Here is a 25,986-nt window from a genome sequence, read left to right as displayed (position 1 = left end):
CTTAAAACTACTAGAAACCTACACTACAGGAGAGATTTTTTTGAAAAGGTAAAAGGCTTTTTTGAAAAAAATGGTTTTGATCTGCAGCAAGTAAACTTGCTTGTTACAGACTGTGGTCTCTCCATGACAGGGAAAGAACAGGGCTTTGCTTCACATTTGGCAGTGATACACCCTTCATTAAATACACTGCACTGCATCATTCACCAGACTGTCCTGTGTGGTAAGTTGTCTGAGGACTTGAAAAAAAACAATGGGCATTGTGATGAGATTAGTGAATTACACATGCTCGACTTCTAGCTTGCAACATTGTCTTTTTAAACCTCCTTTACAAGACATTTCAGCCAAATGCAGCACAACAACATTTGCTGGTTAAGCATGGGGCGCTTGTTACAAAGGTTTTGTGCACTTAAAGAAATAATCAAATTTCTTTCACACCACAACAACAAGGCCTACGAGTTCCTGGGATTTACAAATGATGTCCCCTCTATGTCACAGGTAGCTTTTCTGTGTGACAAGCTTTAATTCCCTCAACTGGCAGCTCCAAAGCCATGCAAGCAATATCAGGGATCTGTTTGAAAAAGTGTGTGTCTTTCAAAGGCATCTTGAAATCTTTCAGGCAGTCTTAACAGGAAAGATGTTGCACATTTCCACATTGCATGTCATTTTGACAGATGCAACTTCAATGAAAATGATGCAAGAATTCCTAAACAATCTGATCGAAAATTTTAAAATGCAATTTGAGAATTTTAAAATTTCAGACGATTTGCTTCTATTTGTTCGTGATTCATTTCTTGTTTTTGCCAACAGACCTTGTCCTTCTGAAGCAAGGAACATTCTTGATTCAATTGATGAAGGTGCCTTTCGATTAGAAATGTTAAGGCTTCACAGCTCAGATATCTTGAAGGCAAAATTCAGAGAAGTAGAACTTTGTGATATCTGGATTCAATATCCTGACCAGTTTCAGAATAGCCAGAATCTAGCCATTTATCTTTAACAATGTTCAGATCAAAGTACCTTGGAGAATCTCAATTTTCTACCATGAACATTATAAAAAACAACATAGCAATCACCTGACAGATGAGCATCTTCACCAGTTCATGCATCCTGACTGCCTAAAAACCACTCTTCACAAAGCTTGCCAGAGATTGTCAATGTCACACCTCCCATTAGAGATTGCCACAAACGCAGGTAATAATACTGATTTATAAACTGCTTTAAGTACTAGTGTGTCTAACTTTTATGTTAGAATCAAGGTCTTTATTGGCAGCTGAAGTCATGTATTTTTAATTTTATTTTTTTATTTTGTCAGCCTTCTGTGCAAATGGCTTGTCTATCATAAAATTCTCAAATCAGCCTGCAATAGATCTAATTGAGTATCACTGGACTAGATGATCACAAAGGTCCCTTCTGGCCTTAAAGTCTATGAATCTATATCTTAATACTTTATGTTCTGGTTTACTAAAGAATATCACATGAGGTCTTAAATTAAAGCCAGGGTCACACTGGTTATTCACATCATTGCAAAATGATACTATATATGCTGAAAATATGTTCTTGGATTCTGTATCACAGCAGAGGTGGCAAAACAGGTTTTCTGTCAGACAAGGGATGTTTATGCACCTTTGTCTGTCAAAATGTAAATAAGTATTGTCTCATTCACAGTGGGTCTCCCATCACCCATCTAAGCTAAATGCAGAGGAAACATTGCAAGAATTTTAAAAAAGAACTAACAGGTAGAGAGACACAGCAGGGAAGATAACTTTATTTTGAGAAACACTTCAAACACTTTGCTGGACTATATTTAGGGGACAAAGATGACATTCTGCAGCTAGGAATTAAACAGGCAGTGTATTTACATTCATGAAAATGAGATCACAACCAGCTGTGGATGAAGATGCTGCAGAAGGCTTCTGAGGAGATAAACTTCACTAGGTAGAAGGTTACCCTAATAAAGTTTAATCTCTAAAAAGCATGTTATGATTTTGTTTTATATGTAACTTTTTTCTCTATTATCCTTAACTCACTACCTCTTGAATCTTTGATAATAAACTTCGTGTTTTCACCATAAATATAGCTCAGTGCTCTGGTATTAAGAAAAGAGCTGATCCTGAGTTGAATCAGAGAAGCTGGCATATATACTGTTCCTTTGGGTACAGCAGACCTGGTATTTCTGAGAGTGTTCAGTGAAGAAATGGCTGGACACTACAGGAGAGCTCCTCAAAAGGACTCGGGGGCTGGGGTACACTGACTGTTAATCAGTATGGCAAAGTAAGGACTGTCATAGCCCAGAGGAGAGTGCTTGGCTGGTTAATAGGCTGGAGTTATCAGGGAACAGACACCCAGTTAACCACAAGCAAGTCTCCATCATGCTGCTGGTGGGGGGTGGGTACAAGGTGACCCTCAGTCCTGGGTACCCAGAGAACCTGTCACAGAGAATAGGCATAGAGCAGCTTCCCCCGTTGCAAGAGAGGGGAAGCATACATCAGGGAGCCTGGACTGTGACCTGTCCCAGAACAAAATACATGGTGAATCTGGGGTATGTATCATTTTTGGGTACCTGCTGAAAGCAAGAGCCTTGTGGAGCCCTTCCATGTTTTACCAGAAGCACTGGTAGGCAACATGGAAAGGAATGCTTACGTTTCCCCTTAACTTCTTATTTCTGTGCTTTTAAGGTTTTGGTTGGATGGGATGCATCCTATAAAAAAACCTTAGCTATAACTAAACAGCTGTTACTAAACAAGTTCTTGGTCGCCAATAGTATTTTGTATTTCCCTCATGACTACTTCATTTCTTTACCTGCCTTTGTAAGGGACTCCGTCTGAGGCTTTCAGAAAGCCCAAAAAAGTTGTCACCCTGTCATAAATATAAAGGGAAGGGTAACCATCTTTCTGTATACAGTGCTATAAAATCCTTCCTGGGCAGAGGCAAAACCCTTTCACCTGTAAAGGGTTAAGAAGCTCAGGTAACCTTGCTGGCACCTGACCCAAAATGACCAATGAAGGAACAAGATACTTTCAAATCTGGAGGGGGGGGGGGAACAGAGGGTTCTGGCTGTCTGTGGGATGGTTTTGCCGGGAACAGATCAAGGATGCAAGCCTTCCAATTCCTGTAAAGTTAGTAAGTAATCTAGCTAGAAAATGCATTCGATTTTTTTTTTGTTTGTTTAATGGCTTGTGACATTCGCTGTGCTGGAGGGAATGTCTATTCCTGTTTTTGCAAAAAGAAAAGGAGTACTTGTGGCACCTTAGAGACTAACCAATTTATTAGAGCATAAGCTTTCGTGAGCTACAGCTCACTTCCTCAGATGCATATCGTGGAAACTGCAGCAGGCTTTATATATACAAAGAGAATATGAAACAATACCTACTCCCACCCCACTGTCCTGCTGGTAATAGCTTATCTAAAGTGATCATCAGGTGGGCCATTTCCAGCACAAATCCAGGTTTTCTCACCCTCCACCCCCCCCCACACAAATTCACTCTCCTGCTGGTGATAGCTGTTTTTGTGTCTTTTTGTAACTTAAGGTTTTGCCTAGAGGGATTCTCTATGTTTTGACTCTGATTACCCTGTAAAGTATTTACCATCTTGATTTTACAGAGGTGATTCTTTTACCTTTTCTTTAAATAAAATCCTTCCTTTAAGAACCTGCCTGATTGATTTTTCATTGTTCTGAAGATTCAAGGGTTTGGGTCTGTGTTCACCTGTACCAATTGGTGAGGCTATTATTATCAAGCCTTTCCCAGGAAAGGGGGTGTAGGGTTTGGGGGGATATTTTGGAGGAAGACATTTCCAAGTGGTCTCTTTCCCTGTTCTTTGTTTAAAACGCTTGGTGGTGGCAGCATACTGTTCAAGGACAAGGCAAAGTTTGTACCTTGGGGAAGTTTTCAACCTAAGCTGGCAAGAATAAGCAGGTCCCCACATCTGTACCCTAGAGTTCAGAGTGGGGAAAGAACCTTGACACACCCTGTCCTCCTGTATCCATATTTTACTTCTATCTTCATAAATGATCTGGAGGATGGTGTGGATTGCACTCTCAGCAAATTTGCGGATGATACTAAACTAGGAGGAGTGGTAGATATGCTGGAGGGCAGGGATAGGATACAGAGGGACCTAGACAAATTGGAGGATTGGGCCAAAAGAAATCTGATGAGGTTCAATAAGGATAAGTGCAGAGTCCTGCACTTAGGATGGAAGAACCCAATGCACCGCTACAGACTAGGGACCGAATGGCTAGGCAGCAGTTCTGCGGAAAAGGACCTAGGGGTGACAGTAGATGAGAAGCTGGATATGAGTCAGCAGTGTGCCCTTGTTGCCAAGAAGGCCAATGGCATTTTGGGATGTATAAGTAGGGGCATAGCGAGCAGATGGAGGGACGTGATCGTCCCCCTCTATTCGACATTGGTGAGGCCTCATTTGGAGTAATGTGTCCAGTTTTGGGCCCCACTACAAGAAGGATGTGGATAAATTGGAGAGAGTCCAGCAAAGGGCAAAAAAAATTATTAGGGGTCTGGAACACATGACTTATGAGGAGAGGCTGAGGGAACTGGGATTGTTTAGTCTGCAGAAGAGAAGAATGAGGGGGGATTTGATAGCTGCTTTCAACTACCTGAGTGATGGTTCCAGAGAGGATGGTTCTAGACTATTCTCAGTGGTAGAAGAGGACAGGACAAGGAGTAATGGTCTCAAGTTGCAGTGGGAGAGGTTTAGGTTGGATATTAGGAAAAAAATTTTCACTAGGAGGGTGGTGAAACACTGGAATGCGTTACCTAGGGAGGTGGTAGAATCTCCTTCCTTAGAAGTTTTTAAGGTCAGGCTTGACAAAGCCCTGGCTGGGATGATTTAATTGGGGATTGGTCCTGCTCTGAGCAGGGGGTTGGACTAGATGACCTCCTGAGGTCCCTTCCAACCCTGATATTCTATGATTCTATGTTTTAATGGTTTCTAGTAGATTAGAAAGACATGATTTTCCTTTTCAGAAACTGCTGATTTACCCCCCATCATGTGATCATATAGAAGTTCTATATTTCTATTTTTAGATATTTCAGCCAGTATACTCATTACTGATCCTCTACGATCTACTTCTCTGAATCACCTCTAGCGCTTTTTTAAAAACATAGGTAAAACATTAGTTACTCTGCCTGGAAGCAGGGCTAGAAGACAGCAAATTTTAATTAGGGAAACAGTATTTTTGTTAGCAGCTTAGTCACTTCATTCTTAAATTCCTTTCAACCTTGGATGCATGCCACACAGTGGTAGTGACTTGTTGTTCTTTACTTTATCCATTTCAAAGAAGAACTGCACTTTAAAGTGGTAGCGTATTTTAAAAAAAACTATTTTCCCTCATGTAACAACTGAAAATTTATAGATGTGGCACATGTAAGTTGCTATTAACAAAAGCCTTCAGATTTCTGGAACAGCTACAATTTTAGATGCTTTATTCAGCTACCAGAAATGAATACTTTGTTCCCCCTAAGCACATCTCTTGTCAGATTATATGAAATTCATTCCTACCGGAATAACATTTCAAAAACCTATTATCACTTTTGTTATTTTAAAAACTGTTTTAACCTAAGTTCAAAAATACAGAATGCGGATTATAAAATACTTAATAAAAAATGTTTTTAACCAACCTCGTATTGTAAGCTTGCTATATAACTGAGAGTTCATTTCCTTGTCTCGCTGGTAACGTCGAAATTCATCAACTGCCTCACGCACCATTGTGACAGCCAAAACAAATCCCTGTTCAAAACATAATGATATAACACATTTCCCAAAATGGAAAATATTTTTTAAAAAATACATAAAAAGGAACATGACAGTAGGAGAAAAATGTGTATATGGAGTATTTCATCATTTTTGACAGCTCAGGGTTTTTTTTAAACCTTTTCTGTCAATCTAGTTCATCTTTACTGTAGAAACACAACTTGTGAAAACATTTTACAAACATAAGAACGGCCATGCTGGGTCAGACCAACGGTCCATCTAGCCCAGTATCCAGTCTTCAGACAGTGCCAGTGCCAGGTGCCCCAAAGGGAGTAAACAGGTAATCAAGTGATCCATTCCCTGTCGCTCATTCCCAGCGTCTGGCAAGCTGAGGCTAGGGACACCATCTCTGCCCATCCTGGCTAACAGCCATTGATGGACCTATCCTCCATGAATTTATCTAGTTCTTTTTGAACCCTGTTATAGTCTTGGCCTTCACAACATCATCTGGCAAAGAGTTCCATAGGCTGACTCTGCATTGTGTGAAGTACAAGTATTGAACAATTTTCATTTCTTGGCATATTCCAGCAAATTACAAATGATATAAAACTTGTAATTTGCTGGAAAATAAATATATATGTGCGCACTAGAGGGGAAAATTTTAGATATAATTTGTATGCTAGAAGAAATTAACATCTTTCAAATAAGTCACTGCATTTATTTATACTATATATAAACAGCATTTTTTGCAATTTGCCTGAGAACTTATTAGCATTTGATTTAAGAATATTTGTATATTTTGACATGTGATGCTGACAATTTGTGTTTTCACAGTTATGAAAGCTTTTAATCTTTTTTAATCTTGATGTCTACTGTCATTGAATTATTTTCCGCCCACCCATAATTTCCTGCAACTGAAAATTTAAATAGACAAAAAAATTAAACATGCTTAATAATAAACATTGATATTATCTGTCAAAATTATGAAAAAATTAAAAAACAAATTCTGCCAAGCCTACCTATAGTAGTGATGGGGATAATCTCATCTTGCTTCTTTAAAAAAAAAAAAAAAGTTGATTGTCCTTTTTCTTACAAAGATAGGCAGAAAAGGGTGAACTGAAGTAAACAGATGGCTAAATTGGAAAATTTGTCACTAATTTTTCCAAATTAGTTCTGGCTATTCACAGTCCTCCAAACACTGAAACAGGGCTGACCCTTTAGGTTTTGTGAAACTCCTGACCACAGATCCTTCAATTCTGGGGAGTACCCCAATTCAATTCACAGCTATGAAGGGGTAGTGCCAAACCAGGCTCCTACAAGCAGCCAGTATAATCTCTGGAAACACGAAAGAGGGAAAGCTAAGTAACAAAAGGCAGAAGAGTCTAGGGGACGAATCATGAGATATATTTACATTTAGTACTTGGCACTTAGCTCAAATCCCTAACTTATCCCTATATTATCAAAACCTCATGTTTATGTTATTTAAACCTCACTTGCCAATTAGCACCCTAAATTAGTTATATGGCCTATGTCTCGAAAAAAAACACCCAAAAACAAACAAACACCGAAAAACTGAATTTCAACCTTTTTCTTCAGGTTCCCCCCCAAAACACACACACTCCTTTAGAAATGTACACACCTTATTAAGATTGACCAGTCATACTCTAAAAACATCCCAGAGTCTTTTATGTAGTTGACAGGCTACATTGCTATCAAGCCATCTATGTAGTATTCTTTCCATAAAGATTTCACTTTCAATTAATGCCCTAAGGAATTGGTGGGGAGAGGGGGTACCACTATTATTCTGAACTTATGGACTGTTGCCATACCACATCATATTAATGTATTACTTTTTCTTTTTGGAAGCAATGTTTCATGCAAGATCATTTTACATAATCAAAATAAAACATTGTGTACCTGTAACAGAGAATTTGCTCCTAATACTTTCAAGTGTACTCGTTTTAGCTCACCAAGGGCATTAAACTCCAAAGTAAAAAGACAGGGAGAAAAATTTAACCTTTCCTGCCTGTTAAGTACATTTTGTATGCACATGAAAGACAGACATTTCAGCTTGAATTTGAATTTTTCTGGAACTCTACATACTATGTTATGACAATTCTTATTGAACTCTTAAGAATATCATGACAAGTAGTCATTCTGTAAAATGAGAATGGGGAAAATCTGCTAAAGAAAGGTTTATATGTATAATTTTAAGATTATATACAGCTTCTGTTTACATCCAACCAATGTGATTGGTGAAGACATCAATGGAAGTTGCAAGAGCAAACAGAAGTCAATATATATAGTACACCATCCTATTTGGTTTGTCAAGTGTGTACATCTTTAAGTGACCATGGCGATCTGTTAGATGATACAGAAAAAGTGACCTATTTGGATATTAAAAGGAAAAAAATAGCTATAGAAAATATTTTAACCGCCTAAGCGTTAAAGGTTACCTATTTTCGAAACAATAGTAATAGTCTCTCTTTAGCAGTAAAGTTTACTGCAAGTGGGCCTTTCCTTAAAAAAAACAAAAACCAAAACCAACACTATCCAGAAGACCTGATATAGAAAACTTCTGTGTCTTACCAGTCAATTGTGTTTGTCTAACTGTGTCAGACAGTCCTCACAGTGGGATATTCCCCATTTCATACCAGCCTGGAGGCATACTGTATCTTCAAGCTCAGACTTATGTCTGCCACTCAGGAAGAACCCTCCGGACAAAAGTTTCCAAAGATCAAAAATACTTACTGTATAAATATTAAGAGGGGCAAATCAACGCGAACCACTTGCAGGAAAACTAATAAGAAATGTAAGGGTTTCCAAGAGGAATATGCTCTCCCCTTTTCAAATTACTTAACAAGCGAGCAATAGCCACACAAAATTCTGAACATATTGTATCCTCAGGAAAGGATCAGATTATCTGACATGAAGAGTCCTAAAAAGAAAATTCACAGGTAAGGCAAATTTTCCCTTCTCTGGCCCCTCCACAGCAGACTGTCTTCATGTTCAAAGCAGTTAATCATCCTTAGGGAGGGAAGATTCAGTTGAACTATGCAAAAGTTGGAAAAGAAATTTAAGAAGGCACCCCATTTACCAACTCTACATATGCAGATAAGACGACAATTTCATGATATTTTGAAAAGTGCAAACAGACCACCACATGGTGGCCTTATAGACCTCAGTGTAAGATGTGAGTGATCACAAAATTTATTATTTTATTACTATTGTACCAGGAGCCCCAAACATGCACCAGGACCCCATTGTGCTAGGCACTATACAAACAGAACAGATGATTAGTAATGTGTTTGAAAGGGGTTGTACTTGAGGGTTCAAATGCCTCTGCTTTTATTTCCTTGATGACCCTGCTCACATCCAACTTATGCCCTTCCAATTCCTTATGATGTTTGGATTCAGACAGAGGACAATACTTCTTCCTATAATATGCTGAAGATTATGGTGACCTTGAAGGCCTAGTCAGTTTGAAGAATTAACATGCCTTGATAGAATATGTATAATTGAGATTCCATAGAGACCATGCCAAGCTCCAAAAACAACCCTGACTGAGGTGGTGGTAAATAAGCAAGATAGTTTCAGTGAGAAGAGGTGGAGTAATACTGACTATATAACGGTTAGAAAAGTGGTTTAATAACTACCTGCAGCACACATTGCAAGATCATGACAGGAATTGGCACATTACTGGAGGATTAAAGAGGTAGTCCTGAGGAATCTGATGTGATGGTGATCAGAGATTCTCCTTACTTTCTTACAGTGCAATATTTGCAATTGCAGCCTTGTCTTGCCGAAGACCAAGGTCAGACCAACTTATAAAAATTCCAATTTTGTTTAGCTGATTTTGCCCTGGTGTATATCTTGTAATACCAACAACTGGACCACATTAAAGCAATTAATAAGGGCCATTTGCAAGATTCCTCTGAACTATCAGAGGATATTTCATGTTCTTAGAATATCAGTGACTATAGTTTATTCCACTCAGCATCTAAAGTGATAGTTTAAGCAGCACTGGATTTTAGCGTAGAGTCTCTGCCGTAGTATCTTCTTTAAACTCTGGATCTTGGCAAAGGTTCATTTCATCCAGAATTGGGTCTGAACCTGAGGATCACTGAAAAGGTGACAGAATCACTATGGCCTGTTCCTTTTGCAGTCTTTTTTGCCATCTTCATCCTCACTGGTTTTGATGGAGAGAGAAGGCATAAAGGAAACATTAGTGTCACTTTGAAGACATGGGGTCTACTTCTAGACGTCCCTTCTTCACATAGTACCTGTTGGTTTTCCAGGCCGATCTGGACATAAGATTAATCAGTGGGCTTTCAACCTGACTTGAGATACTTGGAAAGGATAACCAGTCCAGATTCCTTTCCCTTGGTTCTAAGTGCATCGTGCTGAACCAATTGACCCTGACTTTTCTTCTCCTTTACCATGTAAAATCCTGAGGGACAGAATGAAAGCTTCTGCTCAGGACATGATCAAGACTGCTTCCTTGAGCAATCCCTAAAGTCTTCATATCAGCTTATTAAGGAGCAGTTTCTGAAGCGTCATCTGCTGGAAACAGAGAAGTAGCCTACTGGTCACAGCTCTAGACAGTTTATACTCTCCTCCTTATGTGTTACTTACATCACACCCACTGTGTCTCACATGAGTACAGATGTGCTTCCCTTTCCTGGAGCCTGGTAATCTACACAGATGACTAACTATGTAGATGTTGAACAGTCTTAAGGATGAATTTAACAAGAGATGCTAATATTAGCTCCAGCCCAAGATATTTATATACTTGCAGGCTGGAAGTGAAGCAATAACTGTGCAAGGTATCCATGTACGAGACCAGCAAGCTAAGGAGCTGAACCAGGGATTTTAGTTTAGTAGAGATGTACCAACATGTACATTTAGTAGAGATGTACCAACAGAGTCTTCTCCTGACTCTCTTCTGAAATAAACATTGTCTTGAACAGTGACTAGACAGCTCTGATACTGAGTTTAAAAGGTTGCAAATGCTTCTTCCCCTTGTTCACTTAAAGCCTTATTCCTGCAGAAAGAGCGCCAGATGCTAAGTCCAGCATAACAGTGACCTGTGAAGGAATCCTGGTGAGGTCACCCAGATAAGAATAGACGGATCTCTCTTTCTCTTCAAGGAAGAGGTGACTAGGGTGTTTGTGAATACCTGTGTGGAAACGGAATCTAAAATGTATTGGAAATGTTTTTCATTGTAGCAGAATCTAAAGATTCTCTTGTGATCAGAATGAATATAATCCCCTGGAGATCTACTCGGAATATGAAAACATGGGAGAATAAATGTTGTTACACTTGATTTCAGTATTTACCTCTGAAATTCATTTATGACCTTACTGAGAAAGACCTGAAATCTAGGACTGCCAGCATGTCACTGCTTCAGTTTGATAGCACTGAGGCTCTGGTGCACTTTTGAAAACGTCCATTCTGTAAAAAACTAGCTCCATTATTAAAATGTGTAGGAGATCAACTATTACATTCTTCATATGCTGATACTATAAGAAGATTTGTTGTTGATTATGTTGGTTTGCTTTTATTTTATTTGAACTTTGTGTCCCAGGGACGAGTGAGAGACAGTTCTATTGAATCTACTTTTCTGAATAGCTCAAACACTGATTTTCCCAAGATGTTAGCCTTCCACATGGAGGCCATTCTGAAGTTCCCCCTCTTAGAGAAGTAGGATCCTCAGAATTAGGGAAAACCAAAGCTAATAAGAACTGTTCACATTCAGCAGTTTCCCAAGGAAACCCAGTCAGAGTCTTCCAACTCTCAGAAATGACTGCAGTGGTCTCTTTCTAATGTATCTTTTCAACATTGAAGGAACATCAATTTCAAAGGGAATGCCAATAAAGTAACATACTCTGGAGTCTCTCACTGGACAGAAAACCTTTATTTTCCCTTCTTTTCATCCATGTCCTGGCCTCAATGACTGCTCTGCATCTTTACTCCAAAAAGAGCCTATCAACTGAAGATTTATAAGGTTGACATTAGATGATGACTGTGAAACACATTTCCATATGAAGAGCTACTTCATGGGCCACTGTTATAAACTCTACAATGTAGCATAAATCTTAGTCAGTTTAAGCATTGGTCCCAACAGGAATTACTAGGAAAATCTACATACGAGGCACGGGGTTGTTAAAATGGCCTTCCAGTAGAGATTAGTCCAGCATAATCTGTGGTCACAGCCAATATTACCAGGGTTGAAGTCAATGTATCCAAGTTGTGTCTGAACGATGATCCTATTCTCCTCTTGTCAGTTCCTAGCAAAGGAGTACTCCCAAGGAGTACTACTTCATATGGTACAGCTGCGTCCCCTTGACTAACAAGGCTATAGCAGGCTCTGCCTTATGGAAGAGCAATGAAGTCTTTTAGTGTATGTGAAATTTATGAATTTGCATGTTAGGACATTTTGCCTTAATAGAGAAAAAATACCCCTCTTAACCACACCCTTATACTGGATGAAGAGGCATTACAGGACTCTCTCAAGTTAACAAAAATTTGTGTTTTCTCCTCCAAAAACCACAGAAACGTGCAAAGACAGATCCCCTACCCTATGCATCCTTAATTCTGGGAAGTCCAGATGAGTGAGTGCTTTATCTTCATCCAAGCCCTGACTCAGAGATTTCCCCTCACCTTTGGAGAATATTTGAAAACTGACTCGAGAGGTTTTTAAGACATCAACAGGAGCTTTGAAGGTAATGGAATAAGTTAATTTACAGGAAAACTGAATTTTTGTGCTGCTCCTTTAAAAGCTTGCTGAGAGGCCTTCTCCTTTATTGGTCCCTGGGCCAAATCCCTGAGGGAACACGGGGGAGAGTTACAACAGAGACTTAAAAGTGAGAGATGAGAGGCATGTTCCCTACAAATTTCCCAAAGGAAAAGAGCAGCCATTTTTTAATCTCCTGGGGGACCCATGTAGGCTAGAAGGGGAGAGAAGACATTCTCATCCTCCAGGGAATGGAATTTGAATCATTTGAACATTCTGCCCACTGCTACTTGGTTCTGGATGAGTGGAGTCTAGTCTCAGAATGGAGCTTTCCTGAAGCCTGTTCAACCATCTTGATATGAGCTTTGCTAACACACAAATTGCAAGCAGAGTTCCCTTGCAGCCTTCTCAACTGCCTCAACATAGACCTTGCCTACACCCCAACTGGCAGCTTCATCTTTGCCCCCAGTAACCTAACAAGGGGATTAACAATGGGGACATTTCTTGCATTCAGTTTTCCCTTGCTGCTTGCCTTAGGCTACATCTGCACTACAAATCAGGGGAGTGATTCTCAGTTCGCATAAACGTACTCACAATAGCTTGATAAGAGTTAGTGCAAGTATAAAAAGTAGCATAACCATGGTAGCACAGGCAGCAGCAGCACGGCTTCGCTGTGCTGAGTACAAACCCACCTGAATCCCGTGGGTACATACTCAAAACAGCTGCCGCTGCCCATGCTACCATGAGTACACTGCTATTCATACTCGCTCTAGCTCTCTCTGAGCTACTGCGAGTACGCGTACACGAGCTGGGAGTCATACCCGGAGGTCGTAATATAGCTGTACCCTGAGGATATCCTGTATCCTGAGGGAGATGCCACCCACTAAATCCTCCTTAGAAACCTCTTTTGGGGGGAGGGGGGGAGAAGGTGTGGGGTGGATTGTATCAGTCACAAGGAGAATAACCTTGAAGACAATGAAGAAATAGAGACAAATGTAGTTATTTTTTAAAATCTTGTGAAGCGTCCTGCTACAAAAGGAGACCGTGATTCTGCCATCTGTATAGTTTGGAGGAAGAGATTCTGGATAGTTCTTGAGAGGCAGTCCTGAGTGAAAGAGCCAAAGATCTTACCTGCCTCCATTTGCTTTGGAGACAGGAAATGGTGAAGATTATTGGACATGCAAGGGATGGAAGAATTTAAACTTCTCACTGAGCCCTCTCATACAGATGAAAGCTACAGAACATCAGAAAATACTATATATATCCATTTTGCAGTCAGTGTTTGATAAAGTCAAAAACAAAATTAGTTAATGTACCAAATGTTCTGTACTAAAACTGATATTTTTGTTTCACATTTCAGTAGCTACCACCAGCTAGATAGGGAGTACAAACAATTTAGATAAGGAAGTAGTTCACACAGGAGCTGCAGAGCTCCTGGGGAGCAAGAAATACTTTTGGGAACATCTGCCCATAATAGTTTAAACAAACAACTGAGCACCCTGCCAGCGCCACCTCCCCCCCCCCACCCCCGCATATTAAAACATAAGCATCTAAAATAATTTTTACATTTTATAAATAAAATTCTAAAATCAAAAGCAGACTAATACTAAAACCTGTCTTATATCAGCTTTTTGTTTACCAGAGGAGCCCAGTAGGTGTACAGGTAGCCTATTTTCAATGCAGGTACAAACTGTGAGCAGGACACGATGAGAAAATAGAGATTCAAGAAAAACTTGAACTGTTCATATAAAACCTAAAATGAAAAACAAAAGAAAAACAGAAAAAATTACTTAAAATTTTATTTCAGGAATGTACATGAAAAAAATGTTACTTTTTCCATAAGTATAACTTCATTATACTGCATGTTTAACAAACTTAGTTCATTATCACTTTTTATAGGAACCATTACGTACAGAGAAAATCCATTTTAAATTACTTGAATACAACCCATAAATAGCAGCAATCACAGGCATAACGATCACTGAATTTTCAAGATATACTAGAGATTATTGAAAATAATACATCTCCATCTATCTAATCTGGATTAAATTACTGTAAAATGGCTTGCCCTGGAATTAACTCAAACTATCTGCAGTCTGCCCTACAGCAACAACATTCAAAAATCAATTATGATTAAGGTATTTTAGTGTTTGTGGTCCAAACTTGGATTTTTAAAGTCAGTAGTTTCTTTTTCCTCATGGTATCAATACAAAGCAAAATTAAGGTTGTCTGGGTGACCTAATTTTGCATATCAGTAACTCCACAGTACCAACACAGGGAGTATGTCAGCATCCTGACTGAAACGATACTGTGCTCCAACAAGCCGCAGTAGGCAGAAAAGCTTCTGGGAATAGTTATTAGCTACTATAGGGTACAGTAGACCTGAGGATGCTGATTTATGCTGGAAACTGAACTAGTGAGCATGAACATGGTGTTCAGCCACCTTTGTTCCCTCTTTTCAGGTTCCATCTCCAAGCAAATATTTTCATAGGCAGTGGAAAGAAATTACATGAAAACAAGACTGTCCAGGGGAGTCATGAAGGCATGAAAATTTTATGAGACACTTTTTGGCCTTGTGTAAATGTAACAAGATGACCATAAAGTAAAATGTAGAAGCTTTAATATTTAGGTCCATATTTATTACAATATACATGGTACAACACAGGTTCTCATGAGAAAATATATCAAAGCAATATTTTGAGTGTTTTTGTTTTATTTTGTTTTTTTGCTTTGCTAAGTCAAAGTAAAACACTGATATCTTGCTTAGTAAATTAGTCCAAATATATTTATTTTCAGTATGAAACTAATAAACTATCCTCATGTTTGCCAGTGATGGGAGTGCAAACCGTAAAATTACAACTAAGTGCCAGATGCACTACAACATTATGGAAGTTTCAACAGAAGTCATTCAATAAGTACAACATTTATTATTAACTTATGAATACTATTAATGCTTACAGAGAGCAGTTACATACATTATTTACAGTACTGTACAGTGCTGTAATTGTTAAAATGATAAATAGCTATGCTGGAGTGATATTGTGTTTATGTTCATAATAAAACATTTTCCTTTGATGCCTAAAATGTTTGAATTATTTCACAAATTAATCTCGGCAGGGTGATTAGCTTTTTTCTCCTCACCAGTGGTTTATTTAAAGTGCCAGTTAGCATAAATTAACAGTTAAGAAACTGACACTCTTCTTTAAAAAAAATCAAAATAGGATTCCTACTGTGCAATTATAAAACATTTTCGAAGTATCATATCTTCTTAGGAAAAGAACCTGAACCGTGCTAGCTCCCTCAACAGGTAACAGCAAATTATGGCTCACCTTTACAGGCATCAGGAACATGCCTTGTGACACATATATTTTTAACCACAACAATCAATAGCTTACCGTACACTTAATGAACTTTGTGACCCTTATGAAAGTATACACTGCGTAACCAATCTGAGTATTTAATAATTTAAGCCAAGGAAGAAAACATTGGATTGACTCAATAAAGATGAGAATATTTATCTGCTTGAGACAGTTGACATCTTACTACCCTGACAAAAGATCGGTCTTAATTATGGTGCCATTACATTTTTTGAATTTTAATAAAGAGACATATTAGATATCAAGCATTTGCCAGCTACTGGATGAATGTGGTTAGAGGTATAGGCTCAATGCTCAAAATAAAACAGGTATGATTACTTAAATTCAAAGGACAAAACATTTCTATATTGAAACCTACAAGGTAATTTGTTAATACAAAAAAAGACTCCATACAAACGAAAAATGTATCAGTAAAAATTTATATGAAATATCAAAAATGCATGCTATCATGATTTATCATTTAGTCATTGAAACATCTCTCCTCAAAAGTTATATTTTCAGCAGAACTGAAAAAAAATTTAAAAATCCAAAAAACAATGGAACAGCTATCCAAAACATTTGTAAAGTCAATTTGTAATTTATGCAAAGAATGAACACTGAAGGCAAAGAATTCACTTAAATCAACTGTTAAATAACAAAAAAAATAAAAAAGCCACACTGTGACATTTGTTTTTAAATAAAATGGAAAACATTCCAGTCTGCAACAAACTGTACTTAAAAGTTGAATTCAATGCATAAAAGAATTCTGCACTTTAAAACCATAATATGTAAAAACAGATCTGAAAAGACAGCACATTAATTTTAAACTAGGTCTTGTTAACATTGTTCTTAAAATAATTTAAGAGCAACCAAGTCCTGTTATTTAAATGGAAAATTTTTGACTATTTTATTTATAGTTATTGTATTTTCTTATACGCACTCACTGCTGTTAAAGACTTCTGCATAAGAACATGAACCTTAAACTATTTATTCCTCATTTAAAGTCGAACCTCTGTGACAAAATAATCATTTCCACACAATCAGCTGTGATAACACAGAGGATTATAACTTCTAGTGAGGAATAAAGAAATGCAAAAGAACATTTATCCCTGAATTTTTAGAGACAGCATGGAATTCTAGCTACATGACTCATTGAATTACATGCAAATTGCACTTCTATAATCTGTGCCACTTTGAAAATACAGTGAGATTAGAAACAAAAAGTCTTACTCTCATGTAAGGGTCATCACTAATAAGGAGAATGAGAAATTAAGTACAGAACGCATGAAGTAGATAAGAATATCTATTTCTTCAGTCTTTTTTTTTTTTTAAAGGTACCATGAGGGGCATAAACTAAGCCCACTTTCAAGTAATCATTAGTAGCCTTACCCCAGGTATAAATGTAAAGATATTGTATTTTTGATTTTTTATAGCATTTCTTGGATATTTTTCTTCACATTTTTCAGGACATCCCAGCCACACCGTACGAGCTTTTAGCTCTTTCTTTCTTCTGCAAATGTTTATGAGCCAGTCACAGCAACTGTAAAGAACAAGAAATATTTGGTTTAATTTTTAAAAAGCTATTCTATGTATTATGGGCAATATTTTCAAACCTGGAAATCTGAAGTTAGGAGAATGTATTTAGGCCCTCAGGTTTGAAATTTTGGCCTATGTCTATATCATAAATAAAGTGTTGATTGTTTCAATATCTAGTGCAGGTGTAGAGTATTTCTAATACTTAGCCTTACCTGTAAAAATTATGTGTTGCTGCTATCACCTTCTTAACAGGCTTTTCAAGATAAATCTATTTGTTCTGTTACTCACCTTCCCTCAGAAAAATGAACTCTAGATTTTGATTTTTAAAAACTGATTTTTGCTGTTATTGAAATACAGCTTAGTTACTGTCTCTGCTGAGATTTTTACTTGTTCATGCTGCTAGACATATTCCTTAAAAAAATATTTTCATTAAAGTCTAAATGTGACAGATCATATGAGCTGAGCCATGAATAAGTAGGGCTCACTGCTAGCAGATTTAGAAGTCCAACTGACTGATGAACCCAGGCTTTTTGTTTCGTTTAGAAACCAGACTAAATTAAGCAAAAATGGTAGCTTTGTGTATCCGAAGTACAACCATAAAAAAACAGGGCTTTTCCAGATGGCATTCTCCTCTTCTTCTAATGGCAGCCACCCTCAACTCTTCAGAGGGCAGTAATTTTTTAGTGTGCTGGAGTAATTACTTCACCACAGCTGTCTCAAACCTAATAACTGCATTAATTACGTGAAGGGATTTTTAGGGTGTGACTTTCCTTCATTCAGTCTCAGCTCTCTCCTTGTCAATTGCTGGCTATGTTCCATACTAGCCAACTTCTAACCTGGAATACAACAACATACTCCCACACAAAAAAACTGCATTAAAATGGAGTTAAGTTATTGATATGTACTCTCAAGGATAAAACACATTACAGGTATGTTGTAGTACGATATTCAGTTTTATGGCTACATCTAAAAGAAACCCTAACCTGTTAAAGTAGGCATGCACAGTAAGGCACCTAAACAACCTTAACTCTGCCTTGTAATGATGGTATGCAATAACCAGATGATTACAATCAAGACATTTTAGTGTTTGCTTTCCCAGATTAGATTAACCTAATTTTTAAAACATTTTTTTCACCTCATGGTATTTCTAACAAGGCAGGGGGTCAAAGTTGCTTGTGTGCCTTTCTGGATTTCTTTTAAGGTCTTGTCTTTATGACTAGTTAGTGCATAGCGAGCTGGGGAGCAAATCTACAGCACTCCAGCATGCCACACACTACCTGATTATGTGAAACCTGCTACCACCCCTGAAAGTTCCCTAGTGTGCTTTGTTTACAGTAGGGAACTTCAGTGAGCAGCAACAGAGTCCATACAGACAGTGTATGACACACTGGAACTGTCAAGGTTCCTTCCCCACTCTGAACTCTAGGGTACAGATGTGGTGACCTGCATGAAAGATCCCCTAAGCTTATTCTTACCAGCTTAGGTCAAAACTTCTCCAAGGTACAAACTTTGCCTTGTCCTTGAACAGTATGCTGCCACCACCAAGTGTTTTAAACAAAGAACAGGAAAAGAGACCACTTGGAGACGTCTTCCCCCAAAATATCCACCCAAGCCCTAAACCCCCTTTCCTGGGAAAGGCTTGATAATAATAGCCTCACCAATTGGTACAGGTGAACACAGACCCAAACCCTTGAATCTTCAGAACAATGAAAAATCAATCAGGCAGGTTCTTAAAGGAAGGATTTTATTTAAAGAAAAGGTAAAAGAATCACCTCTGTAAAATCAAGATGGTAAATACTTTACAGGGTAATCAGAGTCAAAACATAGAGAATCCCTCTAGGCAAAACCTTAAGTTACAAAAAGACACAAAAACAGGAATAGACATTCCCTCCAGCACAGCGAATGTCACAAGCCATTAAACAAACAAAAAAAAATCTAATGCATTTTCTAGCTAGATTACTTACTAACTTTACAGGAATTGGAAGGCTTGCATCCTTGATCTGTTCCTGGCAAAACCATCCCACAGACAGCCAGAACCCTCTGTTCCCCCCCCCCTCCAGATTTGAAAGTATCTTGTTTCCTCATTGGTCATTTTGGGCCAGGTGCCAGCAAGGTTACCTTAGCTTCTTAACCCTTTACAGGTGAAAGGATTTTGCCTCTGCCCAGGAGGGATTTTATAGCACTGTATACAGAAAGGTGGTTACCCTTCCCTTTATATTTATGACACTGTAGATTCACACCCTACTGCTGTGCAGTCATTTATTGTTTAGACATCTCTAAATATAATCTTAACTCGAATTATCTGGGTCTAAAATTCTGGGTTTGGGGAGCATTACAACATCTCAGTAATGTGTTTTACACTTAAACGGAAATTAAAGTTGTAAGTACAGCTAAGAAATTTAACTGAGTTTTTTCTTTGGCAATTTCCATAGTTTTTTTTAAATTATTAAAAACTCCAGACCTCATGTGCGTGCATATAAAACTTTAAAGAGCAGATTCACTGGTATACCAAAGCAACCAGGGAACACCAGCGTTAACCCTACGTATAAGCAGCTCTTATTTACTACAGTAGAGCAAATTCACCGAAGTGTTCTAGCAAACCTGACCTTTAATTCTCAATTGCCTTATTAGTTTAGAGGGCTATGTTCGTGAGACTAGCCCTGTGTGAATGTGAGGCAGGGGAGAGTCCAGTCCTCCACTTCCTGAGTCCCAATGTTTCTGAGCTCTAAGGGCTCTCCTGAGCTTCTGTCTTGGATCCATGGCAATGCTGTGCCACAGGGAAAAAAGGAGCCAAGGCAGCAGTGACAGGAGCAAGAAACCTTCATGCACCAATGCCCAAGCTAACATGCCCAAGCCAATCTTTAAGTGCAAAACAACTCAACCTTGACTATGGAAACATGGCCAGCACCTCCATAATTATAAAACAAACATACTAATAAAAATTTCTTATGGAGAATAGCAACAGTGGTAATTAAAAAACATTCTAGTTAATGGAACCTAGTTCAAAACCTAGTTGCAGGCCACAGCATTTTCTGCCGCTTGACCTCTATAGGGAGTTCTTCCACCCAAGAGGGAACTGCAGAGAGGGAAGATGAGAGGGAGGAGGCCGGTAAGGTTTCTCCCGACTCAAAAGGAGTGGGAAACAGAACCTGCATATTGAAAGTGAAATCCTGCACCGAAAAACGCAACATGAAGGTTCAATATAGGAGATTAACTTCCAACCTCAGTGGAGGATTATGCTCATTCAAACACATTAAACAGTGCACATGAGCATCTCGTTCTGGATGGAAGGACGAGTAGGAGGGATGTAGTTTTTTAGGTTGAGGCCAGCCCTGGAGGGAAAAAGAGTCCTGTTTCCTGAGAAGAAGGGGTACTGAACTAAGGCTAAACTAAACTATGCAGGATAGAGGAAAAGATCTGCTAAGGTTAGAAAAGTTACAAGGTTCCTAATGTCCTCTGCCACAGGAAAGAAGGAACCAAGGGAGGTCCGGGCAGCACTCCATACACACAAGGATACTCTACTCTGGGACTGAATACTAGGGAGTACCATATCCCTTAGGATGGAATGCATGAAGACACAAGAAGAACTTCAGTTTACTTGCAAGTAGATTTTAAGATGTCATATAAGCGTCTTTTATAGAACTGGACCATGTTTTAAGAAACATCTATGCAGCAATCTTACCAGACTCAGTGATGTGACAACTAGTTCTCTCTCCCAGGCATACCAAGAATATTAATCATTTTGTGATATTTAGCTAACTGAGCAGTACAAAACCACTGATATCATTAGAAAGGACACAAACCTCAGTAAGGTAATTGCACATAGAAACTCTAAATAAAATGGAGTGCTGCAGGTAAGATGGTAAATTTGGATGCACTGAGAGAAAAAATCTTTTGAGTAATTATTGTAATTTTACAATACTCAAAAAGGCTTTCTTTTGAATAGCAGGGATAATTAAGTACTATAACTGATAAGGTTTATCATATGCTGATGTTTGCTGGATCATACCAGTTTAAAAGTGTAAACAGAGAGAATTTCTGAGAAATATTTGATTTCTGTTTAACTTTGACCAAACCTAGCTAAAGGTAATGGGAGAGAAGTGAAAAAGACTGGTGACCAAGCCATTTCAACTCACCGGATTTGATGTAATTCACCCACTTGCTTTTCATTGTGGTCCAATGAACTTACAGAGAAGATATACTTCAGTGTGCAACACCCAAAAGGAAAAATGTAGACGACCAAAGCCCCTATCCTCTTTAGAACGACACAACACATTGCACTTGAGATTTCACTTTTTATTCAGCCAAATCATCCCATCCAACGAATTGACAGACCTTTCCATTTAAGGTCCAGGTACACTTATGAATGAAACTGAATGTAGTTGGCCTTATAATGTTGGAATTGATAAGGACAGTTATTTTAAGACCAAAAACTAAGTTAAAATGGAGTGAAGGTTGAGAGCATTTACCAGTAATTTCAACAGTAAACCCATTAGAGGGTAGTTGGAATTATCTCCAAAACAAGCAGTACAAACAAAGGAAATTCAGAATTAAGGCTACATTTAAAGAAATCCAAACACATTAAATGTATGGAAATATATATGTATGCACCAAAATAACCTTTACTTTGCTGTGATTGTTGACACCATATTGTGTCCATAAATTTATTGTTTGTGATCCCAGATTAGATTAAATGATTTTTTAAAGACAATAGATTCTTTCATATTTTTCCCCTCAAGGTGACACTACAGGGCAGAGTTAAATTTGATTGCCCCTTTACTGTGTACTTCCATATTTACATCTGGATTTTTGGTAAGAGTGTAGGGCTGATGGGGTGATTGTATCTTTTACCTTTGTATGCTATTTAAGTAATGGCAAAATATCATCCTGCTTTAGAAATAAAAATAAATACCGCAGTTTGCTTAGACTGAAAAATGCTAGGGCCAGCCCTGATCTATATAGTCTTGCTATAAGTGATGGAGGATTATACTAGATGACCTCTTGAGGTCCCTTCCAGTCCTACGATACAAAACCATTAGGGGAGATCCTAAGACAACATGGATTGCCATGCCATCAATAAAACAAATCTCTACAATCCTCTGTCTTCCAATGAAGACAATGCTATTTCCTTGGTATTCTTGTGGTCCAATGGAAAATAGAATATGAATGAAAGATAGCTAGCTCATATTCACTCTGTGTAAAACTGACATAGACCTAATTTAAGGAAATGGTGTCTAGATAGTTACTGGCACATTAGAAATCTTATATAAATAGAAGGCTGAAAATCATAAATGAACAGACACACATAATATTGATTATCATTTTAGGTTGAATTAAGATGTGTCCCTAAGTACCAGACTAGGAAAACATACAATACTCAATACTAAAACTATATTATTGATCTACATATTGGAAAACCATGTAATGAATTTTATTAAAGAAATGATTATATATATTCTGGGAAAATAAAGGAATTTTAGCTTTTGAATGTATTTCTGCTGATGCAGCTCTTCAGAATTTAACTGAAACAGCTTCAGGGGTGTGTGAAACCTTATTTTTGTCTTGGTCTATAAAATCTTCGTCTGTGTAAATAGCAGGGTGAAACAGAATGTCTGGAGGGAATTGTTTACTTCTGGTGCCAAGACAAACTAACAAACAAAAAACAAGGCAACAAAAACAAACCAGTAAGATAAAAACAAGTGGATGGAGCCAGTGGGATTAACAACAGCTAGAAGTAGACAAATAAAAGTAAGTTTTAGTAGGGTAAGCAAAAATGTATTAGTTTAGGTTAGTTATTGTGATGAATGCATAAGAACATTTTAGCCAGGGGTTCAGAATAGATAGGTACAGAAATAACTTGGTAACTGAATCCGGGCAAAGTTATGGAACAGGGTGTAAAAGATAATGACTGACCAGGGTCAATCAGAGGGGGGTCCAGGAGAGCCATTTGGCCTGGGCCTCAAGCACAAAGAGAGCCTCAAATTTAGAAACGTGTTAATTTTTTGGCATTTGATAAGTTTTGCAACTTGTTTTTATGCACATCCCTATCGGACCAAAATGTGACACACTCTCTCAGCTTAGAGCTGCAAATTTAAGCAAATAAGAGATGTGATTTGGTAAAAGACTTTTTTTTTGCACAGAAAAAGGCTAGAAAAGCATTTGTTAAAAAAAAATATTCAAATTCTCTCCCTTTCTCTCTTTTTTTTTTTTGGTGCCTTATTTTGTTTATGTGTGTCATTTTTTATTTGTATTATAGCTAGGGGCCTCAAAAGCTGGAAATAGCCCGGCCTCTGAGAGGGCCTATGACTGACAAGAGAGTGGAGAAGACACAGGCAAAGAACAGAGCAGAGACTAGAGATTTGAAAAAGTCACCCTGTCCCCAGTAGAAGTAACTTGATCAGTTATTTCTCTTGCCTTCTCCTTTTTTGCATGTATCTGTGATTCATGGGTGGTAACAGTTTCATCTTAAAACAATCAGAATAAATGCTACAAGAAACTGTTTAAGCATAAATTGGACTGGATCTCATTTGTCACCCAACATGTTACTAAGGCTGTATCAGCATTAAATTATATTTCATTCACACTGTGCCCAACTTAGGTTACAGTGCACGAACTTTACCAAAACAGATTGCTGCTGTAGGACGTGAGTCTCCCAAAGCCACACTAGCTCACACGTTATAGGAGAGTCCCGTTACATTGGGCAACTCTCCAAATCACAGAAAGCTTGGTTCTCTAGAGCAGTACTTCCAGCCAAACGACTCATATTGCTTAAATAGAAGAGCAGGCTACCTCTAGGGATAGAAGCTTGGCACAGCAGCTTGACTGACCTGGCAGCTAACAAGAAGGTAATGTTTCGAGAAGAGGGGCCTCAGACAAATTTTAAAAGATTTGGTTTAATCTTTTTTTATAAAACTTTGATTAACCTCTAGTGGATGAAAACAGATGTATCTCCTTTCTGCCCCACCTTCCTTTCTTTCCTTTCCCTCCCTTTTGTCTTTTTTTCTCTCTATTTTTCAAAAAAAAAATCAACAAAACACAAATAACTTGACAATAAACTGATTTACACCAACAGCAGCAAGTCATACCTATCACCCCACTTTTCCAAATTATTTAAAAAGACACTGCTGTGCTCTCTGAAATGTTTACTCAAGAGAGTAAGTCTAATTTTGGACAAGGAGTAAATCTGGCTTTTGAAACATGAAAATTTATACAGGGGTTTAGAGAATACGCTAATCAACAAGAAGTACTTTAGCACAGAAGCACAGCTGATGAGTTTATTGGCAAGTACATTTTCTGAAGATTAATCATGGTAACTTCACAACTGAAGGATAAGAAAATAAGATGAGAGTAAATAAGATGCATTTTTTATTTCCATGCTAGTGGGAAGGGACAAATGCTTTGATTTCTGATCAAGCCCTATTCCTTATAGTTTTCCAGCAACAGTTAGCATAGAGTGATGAGCCACCTTTCTCTGAATAATGTCTTCTTCAAAGAAATGCATATACCCAAAGGGACAAAATTAGAGTGCAGTCCCACATTACAGTATATGAAACTTATTTTGTTACATTCCAAGAGAACACTTTATGGCAAACAGTAATTTTGTGCATGGAGAGATGAACAGATGAGCCACTATGACTAATAGATAAAAACACTCAGTTTTTTAACTGGCCTTCAAGTTTGTATTGCGTGAATCAATCACTGAAGTTAGTCTGTAAAAACCACTGTACCTAATCTGGTGTTCAACCTTATTTCTAGATGTATAATTTCTTCAGATGTTAAAGCCTTTTTGCTACCCTCAGTATCTGCTTCAGACTATGAAGCAACTGAATTATTCCCTTTCTTGCTACAGAGCATTTGAGCAGAAGGAAGCTCTCAAACTATTTATTTGAATTATATGGTAGGAAAAAGAATAGCTGAAAGCAGTCGCCATATTGACCATCAGCTTGGTAAACACTGAAAAGTACAGACACAGGAATAAAGTTTGTGACTGGGAAACAATTGAGATACTTCTGATAACAAGTATTGATTGGCACATAGAGATAAGCACGCTTTAAGCCTTCAGATGCAAGAAAGTCTCAGCTGATGGAAATTATTATGGATTTGCCAGTTCCATTTTTAAATGTTTCTGGAACAAATGAGTTTTACTACTTTGGGACTAAAAATCAGTCAGTCCCTGTGCAATTTATAACCAGTCGGAATCCCTGTCAGTTCATGTGTAGACTTTAAGATGTCCATCTTGCCATCATGAGTCCTGAGTAGTTTAGGAGTACATTAACTCAGAATTGTATGCATGTCAAAAATCCATCAGATCTTTAAGGAAATTTACAGTCTGTCAAAACTTGACAGTATTCAAACATTCAAAAATTCAGATTTAATAAGTGCTAAAATTAACATCCTATGTCATCAGAAATGTTGTGCAGTAGATCTCATCAAGGGCTCATCAATTAAACAACTAGAGCAAGTCATTTTCCAATATTAACGTATTTGATTGCCAGCAGTATGTATGTAAGTAATCTCATAACGTTCATTTTTAGGTGAAATTCCTGATTAAACAGAGATCCCTACTGTAATCAAAGACTGATGGTATGATATTTTCCTGATATTTGTATTTTTGTTTATCTGACCTCTGTAAAGACCTACATACTAAATACTCCC

General features: G+C 37.9%; 1 protein-coding gene across 8 annotated transcripts in view; it reads right to left on the bottom strand.

Annotated features, from left to right (window-relative positions):
- The window catches only part of ATP9B (ATPase phospholipid transporting 9B), a 297,033-nt gene that overhangs the window by 240,103 nt on the left and 30,944 nt on the right, over nucleotides 1-25,986 (bottom strand). For 6 of the 8 annotated variants that reach the window (XM_073331800.2, XM_073331798.2, XM_073331797.2 and 3 more), the window contains 3 exons: nucleotides 17,185-17,335; nucleotides 14,079-14,192; nucleotides 5,631-5,739 (listed from right to left, as the gene is read on the bottom strand). In XM_073331800.2, the coding sequence (XP_073187901.2) occupies nucleotides 5,631-5,739; nucleotides 14,079-14,192; nucleotides 17,185-17,335 (374 nt within the window). The remainder of the gene's footprint in view (nucleotides 1-5,630; nucleotides 5,740-14,078; nucleotides 14,193-17,184; nucleotides 17,336-25,986) is intronic. The other 2 variants (XM_073331803.2, XM_073331804.2) reach the window with 1 other exon arrangement.

The sequence above is a fragment of the Lepidochelys kempii genome, chromosome 2 (genome assembly GCF_965140285.1).
Source record: "Lepidochelys kempii isolate rLepKem1 chromosome 2, rLepKem1.hap1, whole genome shotgun sequence".
NCBI classification, from domain to species: domain Eukaryota; kingdom Metazoa; phylum Chordata; order Testudines; family Cheloniidae; genus Lepidochelys; species Lepidochelys kempii.
The sequence above is the reverse complement of the archived record's forward strand: the minus strand, read 5'-3'. Positions and strand labels throughout refer to the sequence as shown.